Below are 18272 nucleotides of genomic sequence, written 5' to 3'. Positions count from 1 at the left end.
TTTATTAAAAATAAGTGGGCTAAGTTATGACAAGTCCTTTCAAAAACCAAATTGAAATTTCTTTCCTCCAAAAAGGCCTTAGAGGGTATTAAGAATGTCTTATGCAGTCATTTTGTTTATGAAACATCATTGTATCTTAATGAAACAGTTTCAATGTGCTGCAGAAGATTTATCAATCCCTTTTTGTTTTGTGTCAGTCAGCAGCATCAGATCTGCAGCAAACACTGTCACAGCTGCTGCTTTAGGACGCTCATTGTCTCATGATGAAAGATGTAAGAAGAAGCTGAAAATAAATTGCATTGCTTGATTCATTGCCCATTTCATGAAACATATCTGGATCCACTGATTGATTATTATCATTGGAAATCCCTGGTCGTAGAATTATATAAGATTAAAGACAGGAGTCAGGAGCCCATGTGAACATTGGAACAGGTTTATATTCTTACTTTTCACACACACACCCTTTTAAGAGACTCTTCTTAATGCACTTCCATTGTACGTAATGGTGACAAAACACAAAGTCCTTGTTCTTCTGGGTAAATGTTTATGCCATGTGTAGCTGCCGTTTTATTATGAAATTCAAAAACAAAATTGAAATTTATTTTCTCCAAAAGGACTTAGAGGGTATTAAGAATATCTTATACAGTAATTTTGTTTATGTGTGTTTTATGAGTCCATTTGATATGAATTAAAATATTATAAGTCCTAATGTCCCAACTAGTTTTCCGTCATACTTTCAAATATGTGCCGATGTTATTATGAAACATATTGAAAAGTATTAAATTGTTTTATATACGACTGTTAAATGTCTTAAACCTAGTTTTATGAAATCTGCAGCAACCCTGTTCTTGCATATACATAAAGGGAGTGAACATTTCAAGTTATACTGATGTAATTCAAAGAAAAATGTGATGCGGAGAGAACAGAATGTACAATCTCTGAACAAGAAATAACCAGATACTGATTAAACCTTGTTTGTCCTCAATATAAATACATTCATGCATCCGCAACCAGAGTCAATGCAGGTTTTTGACAGTTGTGAGATTGAATTTTTGTTGTTATGACACAATCTTGCAGCTGCTTCAGCCTCTCTCTCTCTCTCTCCAATTGAGCACTGCTGATCCTGCAGGATTCATGAGCAAGTCTGTGACTGAGCTTCAGACTTTGTAATGAATAATATAAAAATGTAAATACCATAAATGTTTAAACAAAGTAAAAATCCATTGGCTGAAACTTCTATTTGAATATAAAATAAAAAATTATATTATCAACATTATCATTATAAAATAATAATATAATATAAATATAATAATAATATAATATATTATTATAAAATAACAAAATAAAATAATAATGTTGGAAAGTGATTTACTGTAAAAGTAATTACACTCTGCCAAAACTTTGGTTTGGAGATAAAGCTGATGATATAACGAATTGTAAATAATAAATAATACTTTTAAAACAATCCCACTTTTATGACTTTGCTTTGAAGGGGTTCTGAGGGTCCTGACCAAGTTTAGTGGAACATCACTTGTAACGTGTTTGTTCTGATTTTAAGACGATATGATTTAACAAAAGTTTCATGTCACAACACTGTCCATGTTCAGAGCTTCCTTTCACATATCTCATCTTAGCCCGTGAGTCCAACTCCCCACTGAAATCTGTTGATGATGAAAAACATAATGCTTAATGATGAAAGCATGAAATAACTTTATCTCTGGAGGAATGAGGCCTATATCAGACACAACATATAGGAGCGTGGCCAGAGATTAGAGGGAGAACGTCTCAGGAACGTTCATCGAAGACACATCTTATGATGAGAAGAATAGAAATCTGAACTTTGTTGACAGAGGAAGACATTTGTAGGTGAATGAAATGCTTTGTTATTATGAAAGATGGATGTTCAAACTGCTTTTAAGTCAAAGGAGTATTTACAATTTTGGAAGTTTTCTGTTAGTTATCAAGAAGATTATGTTGTTGCTTTTATGTGTGTATTCATTTTTTTTCTCAGTATGTACATGGAGCTTTAACTGCTTTAACATTTGTGCTCCCCGGCCTCCACAGCTGCAAAATGCAGAATCTGACTGAACTTCCAACCAACGCAACCTCCCACAGGAGCCTGTCTGTGATCATCAAGGTGTGTGTGGTCATCCCGTTCTTCTGCGTCTTCCTGTGCTGCATCGCTGTCATGCTGCACATCTTTGCGTCCCACAGGCGGTTCATGGACACGTCCCGCTACATCCTGTTCGCCACCATGCTGGTCAACGACACCCTCCAGGTCATGACCTCTGTGCTGCTCTTCCTCTTCGTCATGGGTCGGGTGAACTTTGCTCTGGTATACTGTGTTCCCCTGCTCTTCATATCCACCGCCACTTTCCAGAACACCCCCTTAATCCTGGCCACCATGTCACTGGAGCGTTACATTTCCATTGTCTACCCCCTGCGACGCCCGGCCTCCTGGCGCTCAGACCGTATCTGGATCATTATTCTGTCTCTCTGGTTCATCAGCTGCATCTTCCCTGTCATTGACTATTTCATCGGGAAACGTGATCCTTCTGTGGATGTCCTCTCCACCCCTTTAATTTGCAAAACTATTGTTGTCAACCCGTCACCGATCCAGACGCTGTTCAAAACAATTGTCAGTTTGCTCTTCTTTGCAGTGGTCGCTGTCATCATCCTCTTTACATATGTGAGAATCCTGCTGGAGACCAGGAAGCTGAGACAGGACAGAGTGTCTGTGAGCAAAGCCATGCACACAGTGCTGCTGCACGGCTTCCAGCTGCTGCTGTGCATGCTGGCCTTCACCCATCCCATCACTGAGAATCTCATAGTGCTGCACGTCAACTGGCCTCCAGAAGACCTTGCTTTTTTTAACTACTTCTGTTTCGTCCTCGTCCCACGTTTTCTGAGTCCGCTCATCTACGGCTTCAGAGACCAGAGTCTCAGGGGCTACATCGGAAAAACGTTTGTCTGCTGCTCAAAGAAAGTCAAACCCTGGTCGTAGAATTATATAAGATTAAAGACAGGAGTCAGGAGCCCATGTGAACATTGGAACAGGTTTATATTCTTACTTTTCACACACACACCCTTTTAAGAGACTCTTCTTAATGCACTTCCATTGTACGTAATGGTGACAAAACACAAAGTCCTTGTTCTTCTGGGTAAATGTTTATGCCATGTGTAGCTGCCGTTTTATTATGAAATTCAAAAACAAAATTGAAATTTATTTTCTCCAAAAGGACTTAGAGGGTATTAAGAATATCTTATACAGTAATTTTGTTTATGAAACATCATTGTATCTTAAATAAAAACAGTTGAATGTGCTGCAGAAGCCTTATGAATCCCTTTTTGTTTTGTGTTAGTCAGCAGCATCAGATCTGCAGCAAACACTGTCACAGCTGCTGCTTTAGGATGCTCATTGTCTCATGATGGAAAATGTAAGAAGAGGCTGAAAATAATTGCATTGCTTGATTCATTGCCCATTTCATGAAACATATCTGGATCCACTGAATGATTATTAACAGTGGAAATGTGTGTTATATGAGTCCATGTGATATGAATTAAAATATTATAAGTCCTTATGTCTCAACTGGTTTTCTGTCATACTTTCAAACATGTGCCAATGTTATCATGAAACATATTTAAAAGTATTAATTTGTTTTCTATACGACTGTTCAATGTCTTAAACCTAGTTTCATGAAATCTGCAGCAACCCTGTTCTTGCATACACACAAAGGGATTGAACATTTCAAGTTGTACTGATGTAATTCAAAGATTAAATGTGATGTGGAGAGAACAGAATGTACAATCTCTGAACAAGAAATAACCAGATACTGATTGTTTGTCCTCAATATCGACACATGTATGGATCCACCCCCAGAGTCAATGCAGATTGTTGACAGTTGTGGGATTGAATTTTTGTTGTTATGACACAATCTGGCAGCTGCTTCAGCCTCTCTCTATCTCTCTCTCCAATTGAGCACTGCTGATCCTGCAGAATCTATGCGCAAGTCTGTGACTGAGCTTTAGACTTTATAATGAACATTATAAAAATTAAAGTACTATAAATGTTTAAACAACGTTAAAATCCGTGAGCTGAAACTTAAATTTGAATATAAAATCAAATAATTATATTATCAACATTATTATTATAAAATAATAACATTATTTGTGCTCTCCACCTGCAACATTATTATTATAAAATAATAATGTTGGAAATTGATTTACTGTAAAAGCAATTACACTCTGCCAAAACTTTGGTTGGGAGACATAACTGATGATATAACAAGTTTTAAATAATAAATAATACTTTTAAAACAATCCCAGTTTTATGACATTGCTGTTTTGCAATAATGGTTAGGAGTGATACCATAAGATGGTGTGGTTATCAAAAAAAAATATAAAACAATAATATTTAAAATATTAATATTAAATCATAACTTTAGTTTATCAAAGCTCTCTCGGGGCACAACCCTTCACAGAAAGGAAAAGAAAGCCAATTTATTGATTAAGATCAGTCTCATTTAGATCTAGTTCAATTAGAAATCTCAATATTTACTATTAAAGATTATATAATGAACAGTGAAGGTTTATAGAGTTCTTGACAGTGTAGAGGTTGGCAAAATTCACTTATGCAACATTAATGAAAGAACATTTGTGAAAGAAAACATTTATTATGAACATAATAAAGTATAAAAACACAAATTACTAACAAAACGTACTAACTAACGAAGATGTGTATGTGTACTGTAAATGAAGGTGTTCTCAAAATGGTGGCTGTCCAAAGTTCATATCTTGATAAGCATGCTTTTAAAATGGTGGTTTGGCCAACTAAGGTTAACAGCCCCCCACCCCCTTCCCTCAGAAGTGGTTTTACGACATTTAGCGGGGGTCTGAGCTAATGAGGTGAGGACATATGCGTGTCTGCGTGGATGCTTATCAGATAATGAAAGATTCAGGGAGAGAGAGCCTGTGAATAGCATTACAAACTAGCCTTACTTTCATTTAACTTTAACACAATATCACCACATACATCAAACTTATAAACACTACCCAGAATCAAAGAAACAGTCTTGCTTAGTCTAGTATAATAATTAATCCCAGTATGTTACCAGTCCTTAGAAAGGGAGAAAGTTGCTGTGCAGTTCGCCGTTTGTCCTTGCTTTGTGTGAAGTCTCTGGTTGGTTGTAAGGTTTCTGCTTTCGGGGTTCTGTTGAGCTGTGGGGCTCCGTTGCTTGCTCAAAGTCCTTACCTGCAGGACACAGAGTCGCTGTTAGGAGTTGGTAGAGCTTAAAAGGCAAGGAGGTTTCCTTGAGAAGGTGAGCTGGAAGCTAGACATTTGCTGCTCCTCCTGTAGATTTGAATGTGAAGAGAAGATGCCAGGCTGGAGCAGCCAGGCCCCTGCTAGGCGATGCAGGAGAGGAGAGGCTGGACAGCCTGCTGTCCTTGAAGGGGTTGATGGGAAGAGCGAGAGAATTGGACGAGACGTTCCCTTATATTGGGCCGGTGACCTCACAGGTGATGGGCCAGAGTGACCAATTGGAGTTGACCCTGGTGGCAAAAGTTTCCACCTCTTGGCATCCTGGGAGAACAATGAGACCTGTTATCCCCTGGGAGATTGAGTTTCTTGGCCTTCCAAGAACAAAAAAAACATGTTACACCCAGGAAGACTGACCTTACTCCAGAACATGCTGCATGCTTGTTTCAAGTTTTGACCACACATGTAGGCCTAGGAGGCCATGTGGTTCCACAAAGACATTGCCCAACATTGCTTTGAAAGGGTTCTGAGGGTCCTGACCGAGTTTAGTGGAACATCACTTGTTACATGTTTGTTCTGATTCTAATACGATATGATTTAAGAAAAGTTGTTTGTCACTCACAACACTGTCCATGTTCAGAGCTTCCTTTCAAATATCTCCTCTCAGCCTGTGAGTCCAACTCCCCACTGAAATCTGTTGATGATGAAAAACATAATGCTTAATGATGAAAGCATGAAATAACTTTATCTCTGGAGGAATGAGGCCTATATCAGACACAACATATAGGAACGAGGCCAGAGATTAGAGGGAGAACGTCTCAGGAACGTTCATCGAAAAAACATCTTATGATGAGAAGAATAGAAATCTGAACTTTGTTGACGGAGCTAGATATTTGTAGGTGAATGAAGTGCTTTGTTATTATGAAAGATGGATGTTCAAATTGCTTAAAGTCAATACAGTATTTGTAATGTTCTTTCTGTTGTCAATTATATTATGTTGTTTTATGTGTGTATTTATTTTACTTCTCAGTATGTACATGGAGCTTTAACTGCTTTATCATGTGTGCTCCCCGGCCTCCACAGCTGCAACATGCAGAATATGACTGAACTTCCAACCAACGCAACCTCCCACAGGAGCCTGTCTGTGATCATCAAGGTGTGTGTTGTCGTCCCGTTCTGCTGCGTCTTCCTGTGCTGCATCGCTGTCATGCTGCACATCTTTGCGTCCCACAGGCAGTTCATGGACACGTCCCGCTACATCCTGTTCGCCACCATGCTGGTCAACGACACCCTCCTGCTCATGACCTCTGTGCTGCTCTTCCTCTTCGTCATGGGTCAGGTGAACTTTGCTCTGGTATACTGTCTTCCCCTGTTCTTCATATCCTACGTCACTTTCCAGAACACCCCCTTAATCCTGGCCACCATGTCACTGGAGCGTTACATTGCCATCATCTACCCCCTGCGACGCCCGGCCTCCTGGCGCTCAGACCGTATCTGGATCATTATTCTGTCTCTCTGGTTCATCAGCTGCTTCTTACCTGTCATTGACCTCTCCATCGGGAAACGTGATCCATCTGTGGATGTCCTCTCCACCCCTGTGATTTGCAAAAATATTGTTGTCAACACATCTCCGATCCAGACGTTGGTCAAAACTATTGTCAGTTTGCTCTTCTTTGCAGTGGTCGCCGTCATCATCCTCTTTACATATGTGAGAATCCTGCTGGAGACCAGGAAGCTGAGACAGGACAGAGTGTCCGTGAGCAAAGCCATGCACACGGTGCTGCTGCACGGCTTCCAGCTGCTGCTGTGCATGCTGGCCTTCAGCAATCCCATCACTGAGTATCTCATAGTGCTGCACGCCAACTGGCCTCCAGAAGACATCGCCTTTTTTAATTTCTTCTGTTTCATCCTGATCCCACGATTTCTGAGTCCGCTCATCTACGGCTTCAGAGACCAGAGCCTCAGGGGCCACATCGGGAAAACGTTCATCTGCTGCTCAAAGAAAGTCAAACCCTGGTCGTAGAATTATATAAGATTAAAGACAGGAGTCAGGAGCCCATGTGAACATTGGAACAGGTTTATATTCTTACTTTTCACACACACACCCTTTTAAGAGACTCTTCTTAATGCACTTCCATTGTACGTAATGGTGACAAAACACAAAGTCCTTGTTCTTCTGGGTAAATGTTTATGCCATGTGTAGCTGCCGTTTTATTATGAAATTCAAAAACAAAATTGAAATTTATTTTCTCCAAAAGGACTTAGAGGGTATTAAGAATATCTTATACAGTAATTTTGTTCATGAAACATCATGTATCTTAAAGAAAACAGTTGAATGTGCTGCAGAAGCCTTATGAATCCCTTTTTGTTTTGTGTTAGTCAGCAGCATCAGATCTGCAGCAAACACTGTCACAGCTGTTGCTTTAGGACGCTCATTGTTTCATGATGGAAAATGTAAGAAGAAGCTGAAAATAATTGCATTGCTTGATTCATTGCCCATTTCTGAAACATCAGGGTCTACATCGGGAAAAAGTTTGTCTGCTGCTAAAAGAAAGTCAAACCCTGGTCGTAGAAATAAATAAGATGAAAGACAGAAGTCAGGAGCCCATGTGAACATTGTTGCAGGTTTATATTCTTACTTTTCTCTCTGGCCTATAAGAGACTCTTTTTAATGCACGTCCCTTGTAAGTAATGGTAACAAAACACAAAGTCCTTGTTCTTCTGGGTAAATGTATATGCCATGTGTATCTGCCATTTTACTATGATATTCATTAAAAATTAAGTGGGCTAAGTTATGACAGGTCCTTTCAAAAACAAAATTGATGTTTATTTTCTCCAAAAAGGCCGTAGAGGGTATAAAGAAGGTCTTATACAGTAATTGTGTTTATGAAACATCATTGTATCTTAATGAAACAGTTGAATGCGCTGCAGAAGATTTATCAATCCCTTTTTGTTTTGTGTCAGTCAGCAGCATCAGATCTGCAGCAAACACTGTCACAGCTGCTGCTTTAGGATGCTCATTGTCTCATGATGGAAAATGTAAGAAGAGGCTGAAAAAAAATTGCATTGCTTGATTCATTGCCCATTTCATGAAACATATCTGGATCCAGTGAATGATTATTAACAGTGGAAATGTGTGTTATATGAGTCCATGTGATATGAATTAAAATATTATGAGTCCTAATGTCCCAACTAGTTTTCTGTCATACTTTCAAACATGTGCCGATGTTATCATGAAACATATTTAAAAGTATTAATTTGTTTTCTATACGACTGTTCAATGTCTTAAACCTAGTTTTATTATAGCTGCAGCAACCCCGTTCTTGCATACACACAAAGGGATTGAACATTTCAAGTTGTACTGATGTAATTCAAAGATTAAATGTGATGTGGAGAGAACAGAATGTACAATCTCTGAACAAGAAATAACCAGATACTGATTGTTTGTCCTCAATATCGACACATTTATGGATCCACCACCAGAGTCAATGCAGGTTGTTGACAGTTGTGGGATTGAATTTTTGTTGTTATGACACAATCTGGCAGCTACTTCAGCCTCTCTCTCTCTCTCTCTAATTGAGCACTGCTGATCCTGCAGGATTTATGAGCAAGTCTGTGACTGAGCTTCAGACTTTATAATGAACATTATAAAAATTAAAGTACTGTAAATGTTTAAACAACGTTAAAATCCCTGAGCTGAAACTTCCATTTGAATATAAAATCAAATAATTATATTATCAACATTATTATTATAAAATAATAACATTATTTGTGCTCTCCACCTGCAACATTATTATTTTAAAATAATAATGTTGGAAATGGATTTACTGTAAAAGCAATTACACTCTGCCAAAACTTTGGTTTGGAGACATAACTGATGATAAAACAAGTTGTAAATAATAATTAATACTTTTAAAACAATCCCAGTTTTATGACATTGCTGTTGTGCAATAATGGTTAGGAGTGATACCATAAGATGGTGTGCCTTTAGGCATTCAATAAATTGGGTTATCAAAAAGAAAATATAAAACATTAATATTTAAAATATTAATATTAAATCATAACTTTAGTTTATCAAAGCTCTCTCGGGGCACAACCCTTCACAGAAGGGAAAAGAAAGCCAATTTATTGATTAAGATCAGTCTCATTTAGATCTAGTTCAATTAGAAATCTCAATATTTACTATTAAAGATTATATAACAGTGAAGGTTTATAGAGTTCTTGACAGTGTAGAGGTTGGCAAAATTCACTAATGCAACATTAATGAAAGAACACAAGAAAACATTTGTTATGAACATAATAAAGTATAAAAACACAAATTACTAACAAAACATACTAACTAACGAAGATGTGTATGTGTGTGTAAATGAAGGTGTTCTCAAAATGGTGGCTGGCCACAGTTCATATCTTGATAAGCATGGTTTCAAATTGGTGGTTTGGCCAACTAAGGTTAACAGCCCCCCACCCCCTTCCCTCAGAAGTGGTTTTACGACATTTAGCGGGGGTCTGAGCTAATGATGTGAGGAGATATGCGTGTCTGCGTGGATGCTTATCAGATAATGAAAGATTCAGGGAGAGAGAGCCTGTGAAGAGCATTACAAACTAACCTTAGTTTCATTTAATTTTAACACAATATCACCACATACATCAAACTTATAAACACCACCCAGAATCAAATAAACAGTCTTGCTTAGTCTAGTATAATAATTAAGCCCAGTATGTTACCAGTCCTTAGAAAGGGAGAAAGTTGCTGTGCAGTTCGCCGTTTGTCCTTGCTTTGTGTGAAGTCTCTGGTTGGTTGTAAGGTTTCTGCTTTTGGGGTTCTGTTGAGCTGTGGGGCTCCGTTGCTTGTTCGAAGTCCTTACCTGCATGACACAGAGTCGCTGTTAGGAGTTGGTAGAGCTTGAAGGGCGAGGAGGTTTCCTCGAGAAGGTGAGCTGGAAGCTAGACCTTTGCTCCTCCTCTTGTAGATTTGAATGTGAAGACAAGATGCCAGGCTGGAGCAGCCAGGCCCCCGCTAGGCGATGCAGGAGAGGAGAGGCTGGACAGCCTGCTGTCCTTGAAGGGGTTGATGGGAAGAGCGAGAGAATTGGATGAGACGTTCCCTTATATTTCGCCGGTGACCTCAGAGGTGATGGGCCAGAGTGACCAATTGGAGTTGACCCTGGTGGCAAAAGTTCACACCTCTTGGCATCCTGGGAGAACAATGAGACCTGTTACCCCCTGGGAGACTGAGTTTCTTGGCCTTCCAAGAACAAAGAAAACATGTTGCACCCTGGAAGACTGACTTCACTCCAGAACATGCTGCATGCTTGTTTCAAGTTTTGACCACACATGTAGGCCGAGGAGGCCATGTGGTTCCATAAAGACATTGCCCAACATTGCTTTGAAGGGGTTCTGAGGGTCCTGACCAAGTTTAGTGGAACATCACTTGTTACGTGTTTGTTCTGATTCTAATACGATATGGTTTAAGAAAAGTTGTGTGTCAAAACACTGTCCATGTTCAGACCTTCCTTTCACATGTCTCATCTCAGCCTGTGAGTCCAACTCCCCACTGAAATCTGTTGATGATGAAAAACATAATGCTTAATGATGAAAGCATGAAATTACTTTATCTCTGGAGAACTGAGGCCTATATCAGACACAACATATAGGAGCGTGGCCAGAGATTAGAGGGAGAACGTCTCAGGAACGTTCATCGAAAAAACATCTTATGATGAGTAGAATAGAAATCTGAACTTTGTTGACGGAGCTAGACATTTGTAGGTGAATGAAGTGCTTTGTTATTATGAAAGATGGATGTTCAAACTGCTTTAAGGTCAATATGGTATTTACAATGTTCTGTCTGTTATCAAGTAGGTTATGTTGTTGTTTTTATGTGTGTATTTATTTTATTTCTCAGTATGTACATGGAGCTTTAATTGCTTTAACATTTGTGCTCCCCGGCCTCCACAGCTGCAAAATGCAGAATCTGACTGAACTTTCAACCAACGCAACCTCCCACAGGAGCCTGTCTGTGATCATCAAGGTGTGTGTGGTCATCCCGTTCTTCTGCGTCTTCCTGTGCTGCATCGCTGTCATGCTGCACATCTTTGCGTCCCACAGGCAGTTCATGGACACGTCCCGCTACATCCTGTTCGCCACCATGCTGGTCAACGACACCCTCCAGCTCATGACCTCTGTGCTGCTCTTCCTCTTCGTCATGGGTCAGGTGAACATTGCTCTGGTTTACTGTGTTCCGTTGCTCTTCATATCCTACGCCACTTTCCAGAACACCCCCTTAATCCTGGCCACCATGTCACTGGAGCGTTACATTTCCATCGTCTACCCCCTGCGACGCCCGGCCTCCTGGCGCTCAGACCGTATCTGGATCATTATTCTGTCTCTCTGGTTCATCAGCTGCATCTTCCCTGTCATTGACTTTTCCATCGGGAAACATGATCCTTCTGTGGATGTCCTCTCCACCCCTGTGATTTGCAAAACTACTGTTGTCAACCCATCTCTGATCCAGACTCTGTTCAAAGCTGCTGTCAGTTTGCTCTTCTTTGCAGTGGTCGCCCTCATCATCCTCTTTACCTACGTGAGAATCCTGCTGGAGACCAGGAAGCTGAGACAGGACAGAGTGTCCGTAAGCAAAGCCATGCACACGGTGCTGCTGCACGGCTTCCAGCTGCTGCTGTGCATGCTGGCCTTCAGCAATCCCATCACTGAGTCTCTCATAGTGCTGCATGCCAACTGGCCTCCAGAAGACATTGCCTTTTTTAATTTCTTCTGTTTCATCCTGATCCCACGTTTTCTGAGTCCGCTCATCTACGGCTTCAGAGACCAGAGCCTCAGGGTCTACATCGGGAAAAAGTTTGTCTGCTGCTCAAAGAAAGTCAAACCCTGGTCGTAGAATTATATAAGATTAAAAACAGAAGTCAGGAGCCCATGTGAACATTGTTGCAGGTTTATATTCTTACTTTTCACTCTGGCATATAAGAGACTCTTCTTAATGCACGTCCCTTGTAAGTAATGGTGACAAAACACAAAGTCCTTGTTCTTCTGGGTAAATGTATATGCCATGTGTATCTGCCATTTTACTATGATATTCATTACAAATAAGTGGGCTAAGTTATGAAAAAAAAAAATTGAAGTTTCTTTTCTCCAAAAAGGCCTTAGAGGGTATTAAGAAGGTCTTATACAGTAATTGTGTTTATGAAACATCATTGTATCTTAATGAAACAGTTGAATGTGCTGCAGAAGATTTATCAATCCCTTTTTGTTTTGTGTCAGTCAGCAGCATCAGATCTGCAGCAAACACTGTCACAGCTGCTGCTTTAGGATGCTCTTTGTCTCATGATGGAAAATGTAAGAAGAGGCTGACAAAAAATAGCATTGCTTGATTCATTGCCCATTTCATGAAACATATCTGGATCCACTGAATGATTATTAACAGTGGAAATGTGTGTTATATGAGTCCATGTGATATGAATTAAAATATTATAAGTCCTTATGTCTCAACTGGTTTTCTGTCATACTTTCAAACATGTGCCAATGTTATCATGAAACATATTTAAAAGTATAAATTTGTTTTCTATACGACTGTTCAATGTCTTAAACCTAGTTTCATGAAATCTGCAGCAACCCTGTTCTTGCATACACACAAAGGGAGTGAACATTTCAAGTTGTACTGATGTAATTCAAAGATTAAATGTGATGCGGAGAGAACAGAATGTACAATCTCTGAACAAGAAATAACCAGATACTGATTGTTTGTCCTCAATATCGACACATTTATGGATCCACCACCAGAGTCAATCCAGGTTGTTTACAGTTGTGGGATTGAATTTTTGTTGTTATGACAGAATCTGGCAGCTGCTTCAGCCTCTCTCTCTCTCTCTCCAATTAAGCACTGCTGATCCTGCAGGATTCATGAGCAAGTCTGTGAGCTTCAGACTTTATAATAAATATTGTAAAAATTAAAGTACTATAAATGTTTAAACATTGTTAAAATCTGTGAGCTGAAACTTACATTTGAATATAAAATCAAATAATTATATTATCAACATTATTATTATAAAATAATAACATTATTTGTGCTCTCCACCTGTAAATAACAAATAATGTTGGAAATTGATTAACTGTAAAAGCAATTGCACTCTGCTAAAACTTTGGTTTGGAGATATAACTGATGATAAAACGAGTTGTAAATAATAAATAATACTTTTAAAACAATCCCAGTTTTATTACATTGCTGTTGTGCAATAATGGTTAGGAGTGATACCATAAGATGGTGTGCCTTTAGGCATTCAGTAAATTTGGTTATCAAAAATAAAATATAAAACATTATTATTTAAAATATTAATATTAAATCATAACTTTAGTTTATCAAAGCTCTCTCGGAACACCACCCTTCACAGAAAGGAAAAGATAGCCAATTGATTGATTAAGATCAGTCTTGTTTAGATCTAGTTCAATTAGAAATCTCAATATTTACTATTATAAGATTATATAATGAACAGTGAAGGTTTATAGAGTTCTTGACAGTATAGAGGTTGGCAAAATGTACTCATGCCACATTAATGAAAGAACATTTGTGAAAGAAAACATTTATTATGAACATAATAAAGTATAAAAACACAAATTACTAACAAAACGTACTAACTAACGAAGATGTGTATGTTTGTGTGTAAATGAAGATGTTCTCAAAATGGTGGCTGGCCACAGTTCATATCTTGATAAGCATTCTTTCAAAATGGTGGTTTGGCCAACTAAGGTTAACAGCCCCCCTTCTTCAGAAGTGGTTTTACGACATTTAGCGGGGGTCTGAGCTAATGAGGTGAGGACATATGTGTGTCTGCGTGGATGCTTATCAGATAATGAAAGATTCAGGGAGAGAGAGCCTGGGAAGAGCATAACAAACTAACCTTACTTTCATTTAACTTTCACACAATTGTACCACATACACCAAACTTATAAACACCACCCAGAATCAAATAAACAGTCTTGCTTAGTCTAGTATAATAATTAAGCCCAGTATGCTACCAGTCCTTAGAAAGGGAGAAAGTTGCTGTGCAGTTCGCCGTTAGTCCTTGCTTTGTGTGAAGTCTCTGGTTGGTTGTAAGGTTTCTGCTTTCGCGGTTCTGTTGAGCTGTGGGGCTCCGTTGCTTATTCAAAGTCCTTACCTGCAGGACACCAAGTCGCTGCTAGGAGTTGGTAGACCATGAAGGGCCAGGAGGTTTTCTTGAGAAGGTGAGCTGGAAGCTAGACCTTTGTGGTCCTCTTGTAGATTTGGATGTGAAGAGAAGATGCCAGGCTGGAGCAGCCAGACCCCCGCTAGGCGATGCAGGAGAGGAGAGGCTGGACAGCCTGCTGTCCTTGAAGGGGTTGATGGGAAGAGAGAGAGAATTGGGGGAGACGTTCCCTTATATTGGACCGGTGACCTCACAGGTCATGGGCCAGAGTGACCAATTGGAGTTGACCCTGGTGGCAAAAGTTCACACCTCTTGGCATCCTGGGAGAACAATGAGACCTGTTGCCCCCTGGGAGACTGAGTTTCTTGGCCTTCCAAGAACAAAGAAAACATGTTGCACCCAGGAAGACTGAGTTCACTACAGAACATGCGGCATGCTTGTTTCAAGTTTTGAGCACACATGTAGGCCGAGGAGGCCACGTGGTTCCACAAAGACATTGCCCAACATTGCTTTGAAGGGGTTCTGAGGGTCCTTACCAAGTTTAGTGGAACATCACTTGTTACGTGTTTGTTCTGATTTTAAGACGATATGATTTAAGAAAAGTTGTTTGTCACAACACTGTCCATGTTCAGAGCTTCCTTTCACATGTCTCATCTCAGCCTGTGAGTCCAACTCCCCACTGAAATCTGTTGATGATGAAAAACATAATGCTTAATGATGAAAGCATGAAATAACTTTATCTCTGGAGGAATGAGGCCTATATTAGACACAACATATAGGAACGAGGCCAGAGATTAGAGGGAGAACGTCTCAGGAACGTTCATCGAAAAAACATCTTATGATGAGAAGAATAGAAATCTGAACTTTGTTGACGGAGGTAGACATTTGTAGGTGAATGAAGTGCTTTGTTATTATGAAAGATGGATGTTCAAATTGCTTAAAGTCAATACAGTATTTGTAATGTTCTTTCTGTTGTCAATTATATTATGTTGTTGTTTTATGTGTGTATTTATTTTACTTCTCAGTATGTACATGGAGCTTTAACTGCTTTATCATGTGTGCTCCCCGGCCTCCACAGCTGCAACATGCAGAATATGACTGAACTTCCAACCAACGCAACCTCCCACAGGAGCCTGTCTGTGATCATCAAGGTGTGTGTGGTCGTCCCGTTCTGCTGCGTCTTCCTGTGCTGCATCGCTGTCATGCTGCACATCTTTGCGTCCCACAGGCAGTTCATGGACACGTCCCGCTACATCCTGTTCGCCACCATGCTGGTCAACGACACCCTCCAGGTCATGACCTCTGTGCTGCTCTCCCTCTTCGTCATGGGTAGGGTGAACTTTGCTCTTGTATTCTGTGTTCCCCTGTTCTTCATATCCTACGCCACTTTCCAGAACACCCCCTTAATCCTGGCCACCATGTCACTGGAGCGTTACATTTCCATTGTCTACCCCCTGCGACGCCCGGCCTCCTGGCGCTCAGACCGTATCTGGATCATTATTCTGTCTCTCTGGTTCATCAGCTGCATCTTCCCTGTCATTGACTTCTCCATCGGGAAACATGATCCTTCTGTGGATGTCCTCTCCACCCCTGTGATTTGCAATACTATTGTTGTCAACCCGTCTCCGATCCAGACTCTGTTCAAAGCTGCTGTCAGTTTGCTCTTCTTTGCAGTGGTCGCCGTCATCATCCTCTTTACATATATGAGAATCCTGCTGGAGACCAGGAAGCTGAGACAGGACAGAGTGTCTGTGAGCAAAGCCATGCACACAGTGCTGCTGCACGGCTTCCAGCTGCTGCTGTGCATGCTGGCCTTCACCCATCCCATCACTGAGAATCTCATAGTGCTGCACGTCAACTGGCCTCCAGAAGACCTTGCTTTTTTTAATTACTTCTGTTTCGTCCTTGTCCCACGTTTTCTGAGTCCGCTCATCTACGGCTTCAGAGACCAGAGTATCAGGGGCTACATCAGAAAAACGTTTGTCTGCTGCTCAAAAAAGGTCAAACCCTGGTCGTAGAATTATATAAGATTAAAGACAGGAGTCAGGAGCCCATGTGCACATTGGAGCATGTTTATATTCTTAATTTTTACACACACACGCTTTTAAGAGACCCTTCCTAATGCAAGTCCCTTGTAAGTTATGGTGACAAAACACAAAGTCCTTGTTCTTCTGGGTAAATGTATATGCCATGTGTATCTGCCGTTTTATTATGAAATTCTAAAACAATATCTAAATTTCTTTCCTCCAAAAAGGCCTTAGAGGGTATTAAGAATGTCTTATACAGTAATTTTGTTCATGAAACATCATTGTATCTTAATGAAACAGTTGAATGTGCTGCAGAAGATTTATCAATCCCTTTTTGTTTTGTGTCAGTCAGCAGCATCAGATCTGCAGCAAACACTGTCACAGCTGCTGCTTTAGGACGCTCATTGTCTCATGATGGAAAATGTAAGAAGAAGCTGAAAACAAATTGCATTGCTTGATTCATTGCCCATTTCATGAAGCATATCTGGATCCAGTGAATGATTATTAACAGTGGAAATGTGTGTTATATGAGTCCATGTGATATGAATTCAAATATTATAAGTCCTAATGTCCCAACTGGTTTTCCGTAATACTTTCTAACATGTGCTGATGTTATTACGAAATATATTTAAAAGTATTTAATTGTTTTCTATACGACTGTTAAATGTCTAAAACCTAGTTTTATGAAATCTGCAGCAACCCCGTTCTTGCATATACATAAAGGGAGTGAACATTTCAAGTTGTTCTGATGTAATCAAAGATTAAATGTGATGTGGAGAGAACAGAATGTACAATCTCTGAACAAGAAATAACCAGATACTGATTGTTTGTCCTCAATATCGACACATTTATGGATCCACCACCAGAGTCAATGCAGGTTGTTGACAGTTGTGGGATTGAATTTGAGTTGTTATGACACAACCTGGCAGCTGCTTCAGTCTCTCTCTCTCTCTCTCTCTCTCTCTCTCTCTCTCTCTCTCTCTCTCTTATAAAAATTAAAATACCATACATGTCTAAACAACGTTAAAATCAGTGGGCTGAAACTTCCGTTTGAATATAGAATAAAATAATTATATTATCAACATCTTTATTATGAAATAATAATGTTGGAAATCGATTTACTGTAAAAGTAATTATACCCTGCCAAAACTTTGGTTTGGAGATATAAATGATGATATAACGACTTGCAAATAATAAATAATACTTTTAAAACAATCCCAGTTTTATGACTTTGCTTTGAAGGGGTTTTGAGGGTCCTGACCAAGTTTAGTGGAACATCACTTGTAACGTGTTTGTTCTGATTTTAAGACGATATGATTTAACAAAAGTTTCATGTAACAACACTGTCCATGTTCAGAGCTTCCTTTCACATATCTCCTCTCAGCCTGCGAGTCCAACTCCCCACTGAAATCTGTTGATGATGAAAAACATAATGCTTAATGATGAAAGCATGAAATAACTTTATCTCTGGAGGAATGAGGCCTATATCAGACACAACATATAGGAACGAGACCAGAGATTAGAGGGAGAACGTCTCAGGGACGTTCATCGAAGACACATCTTATGATGAGAAGAATAGAAATCTGAACTTTGTTGACGGAGGAAGACATTTGTAGGTGAATTAAGTGCTTTGTTATTATGAAAGATGGTTGTTCAAACTGCTTTAAATTCAATACAGTATTTGCAATGTTCTGTCAGTTATCAAGTAGATTATGTTGTTGTTTTTATGTGTGTATTTATTTTATTTCTCAGTATGTACATGGAGCTTTAACTGCTTTAACATTTGTGCTCCCCGGCCTCCACAGCTGCAAC

General features: G+C 39.6%; 4 protein-coding genes across 4 annotated transcripts; all 4 read left to right on the top strand.

The window, feature by feature from the left end:
- Window positions 1–2071: 2071 nt before the first annotated feature.
- Window positions 2072–3004, top strand: LOC133004035 (odorant receptor 131-2-like). Its single transcript, XM_061073901.1, has one exon. The coding sequence runs from the start codon at window positions 2072–2074 to the stop codon at window positions 3002–3004; it is 933 nt and encodes a 310-aa protein (XP_060929884.1).
- A 3343-nt stretch (window positions 3005–6347) lies between these two features.
- LOC133004028 (odorant receptor 131-2-like) lies at window positions 6348–7280 on the top strand. The gene has a single exon (XM_061073893.1). The coding sequence runs from the start codon at window positions 6348–6350 to the stop codon at window positions 7278–7280; it is 933 nt and encodes a 310-aa protein (XP_060929876.1).
- Window positions 7281–11219: 3939 nt separating this feature from the next.
- Window positions 11220–12152, top strand: LOC133002956 (odorant receptor 131-2-like). The gene has a single exon (XM_061072545.1). The coding sequence runs from the start codon at window positions 11220–11222 to the stop codon at window positions 12150–12152; it is 933 nt and encodes a 310-aa protein (XP_060928528.1).
- Window positions 12153–15518: 3366 nt separating this feature from the next.
- On the top strand, window positions 15519–16451 carry LOC133004030 (odorant receptor 131-2-like). Its single transcript, XM_061073894.1, has one exon. The coding sequence runs from the start codon at window positions 15519–15521 to the stop codon at window positions 16449–16451; it is 933 nt and encodes a 310-aa protein (XP_060929877.1).
- The last annotated feature ends 1821 nt before the right edge of the window (window positions 16452–18272 follow it).

Source organism: Limanda limanda, chromosome 6 (assembly GCF_963576545.1).
Source record: "Limanda limanda chromosome 6, fLimLim1.1, whole genome shotgun sequence".
In the NCBI taxonomy this organism is placed as follows: Eukaryota; Metazoa; Chordata; class Actinopteri; order Pleuronectiformes; family Pleuronectidae; genus Limanda; species Limanda limanda.
The sequence above is the reverse complement of the archived record's forward strand: the minus strand, read 5'-3'. Positions and strand labels throughout refer to the sequence as shown.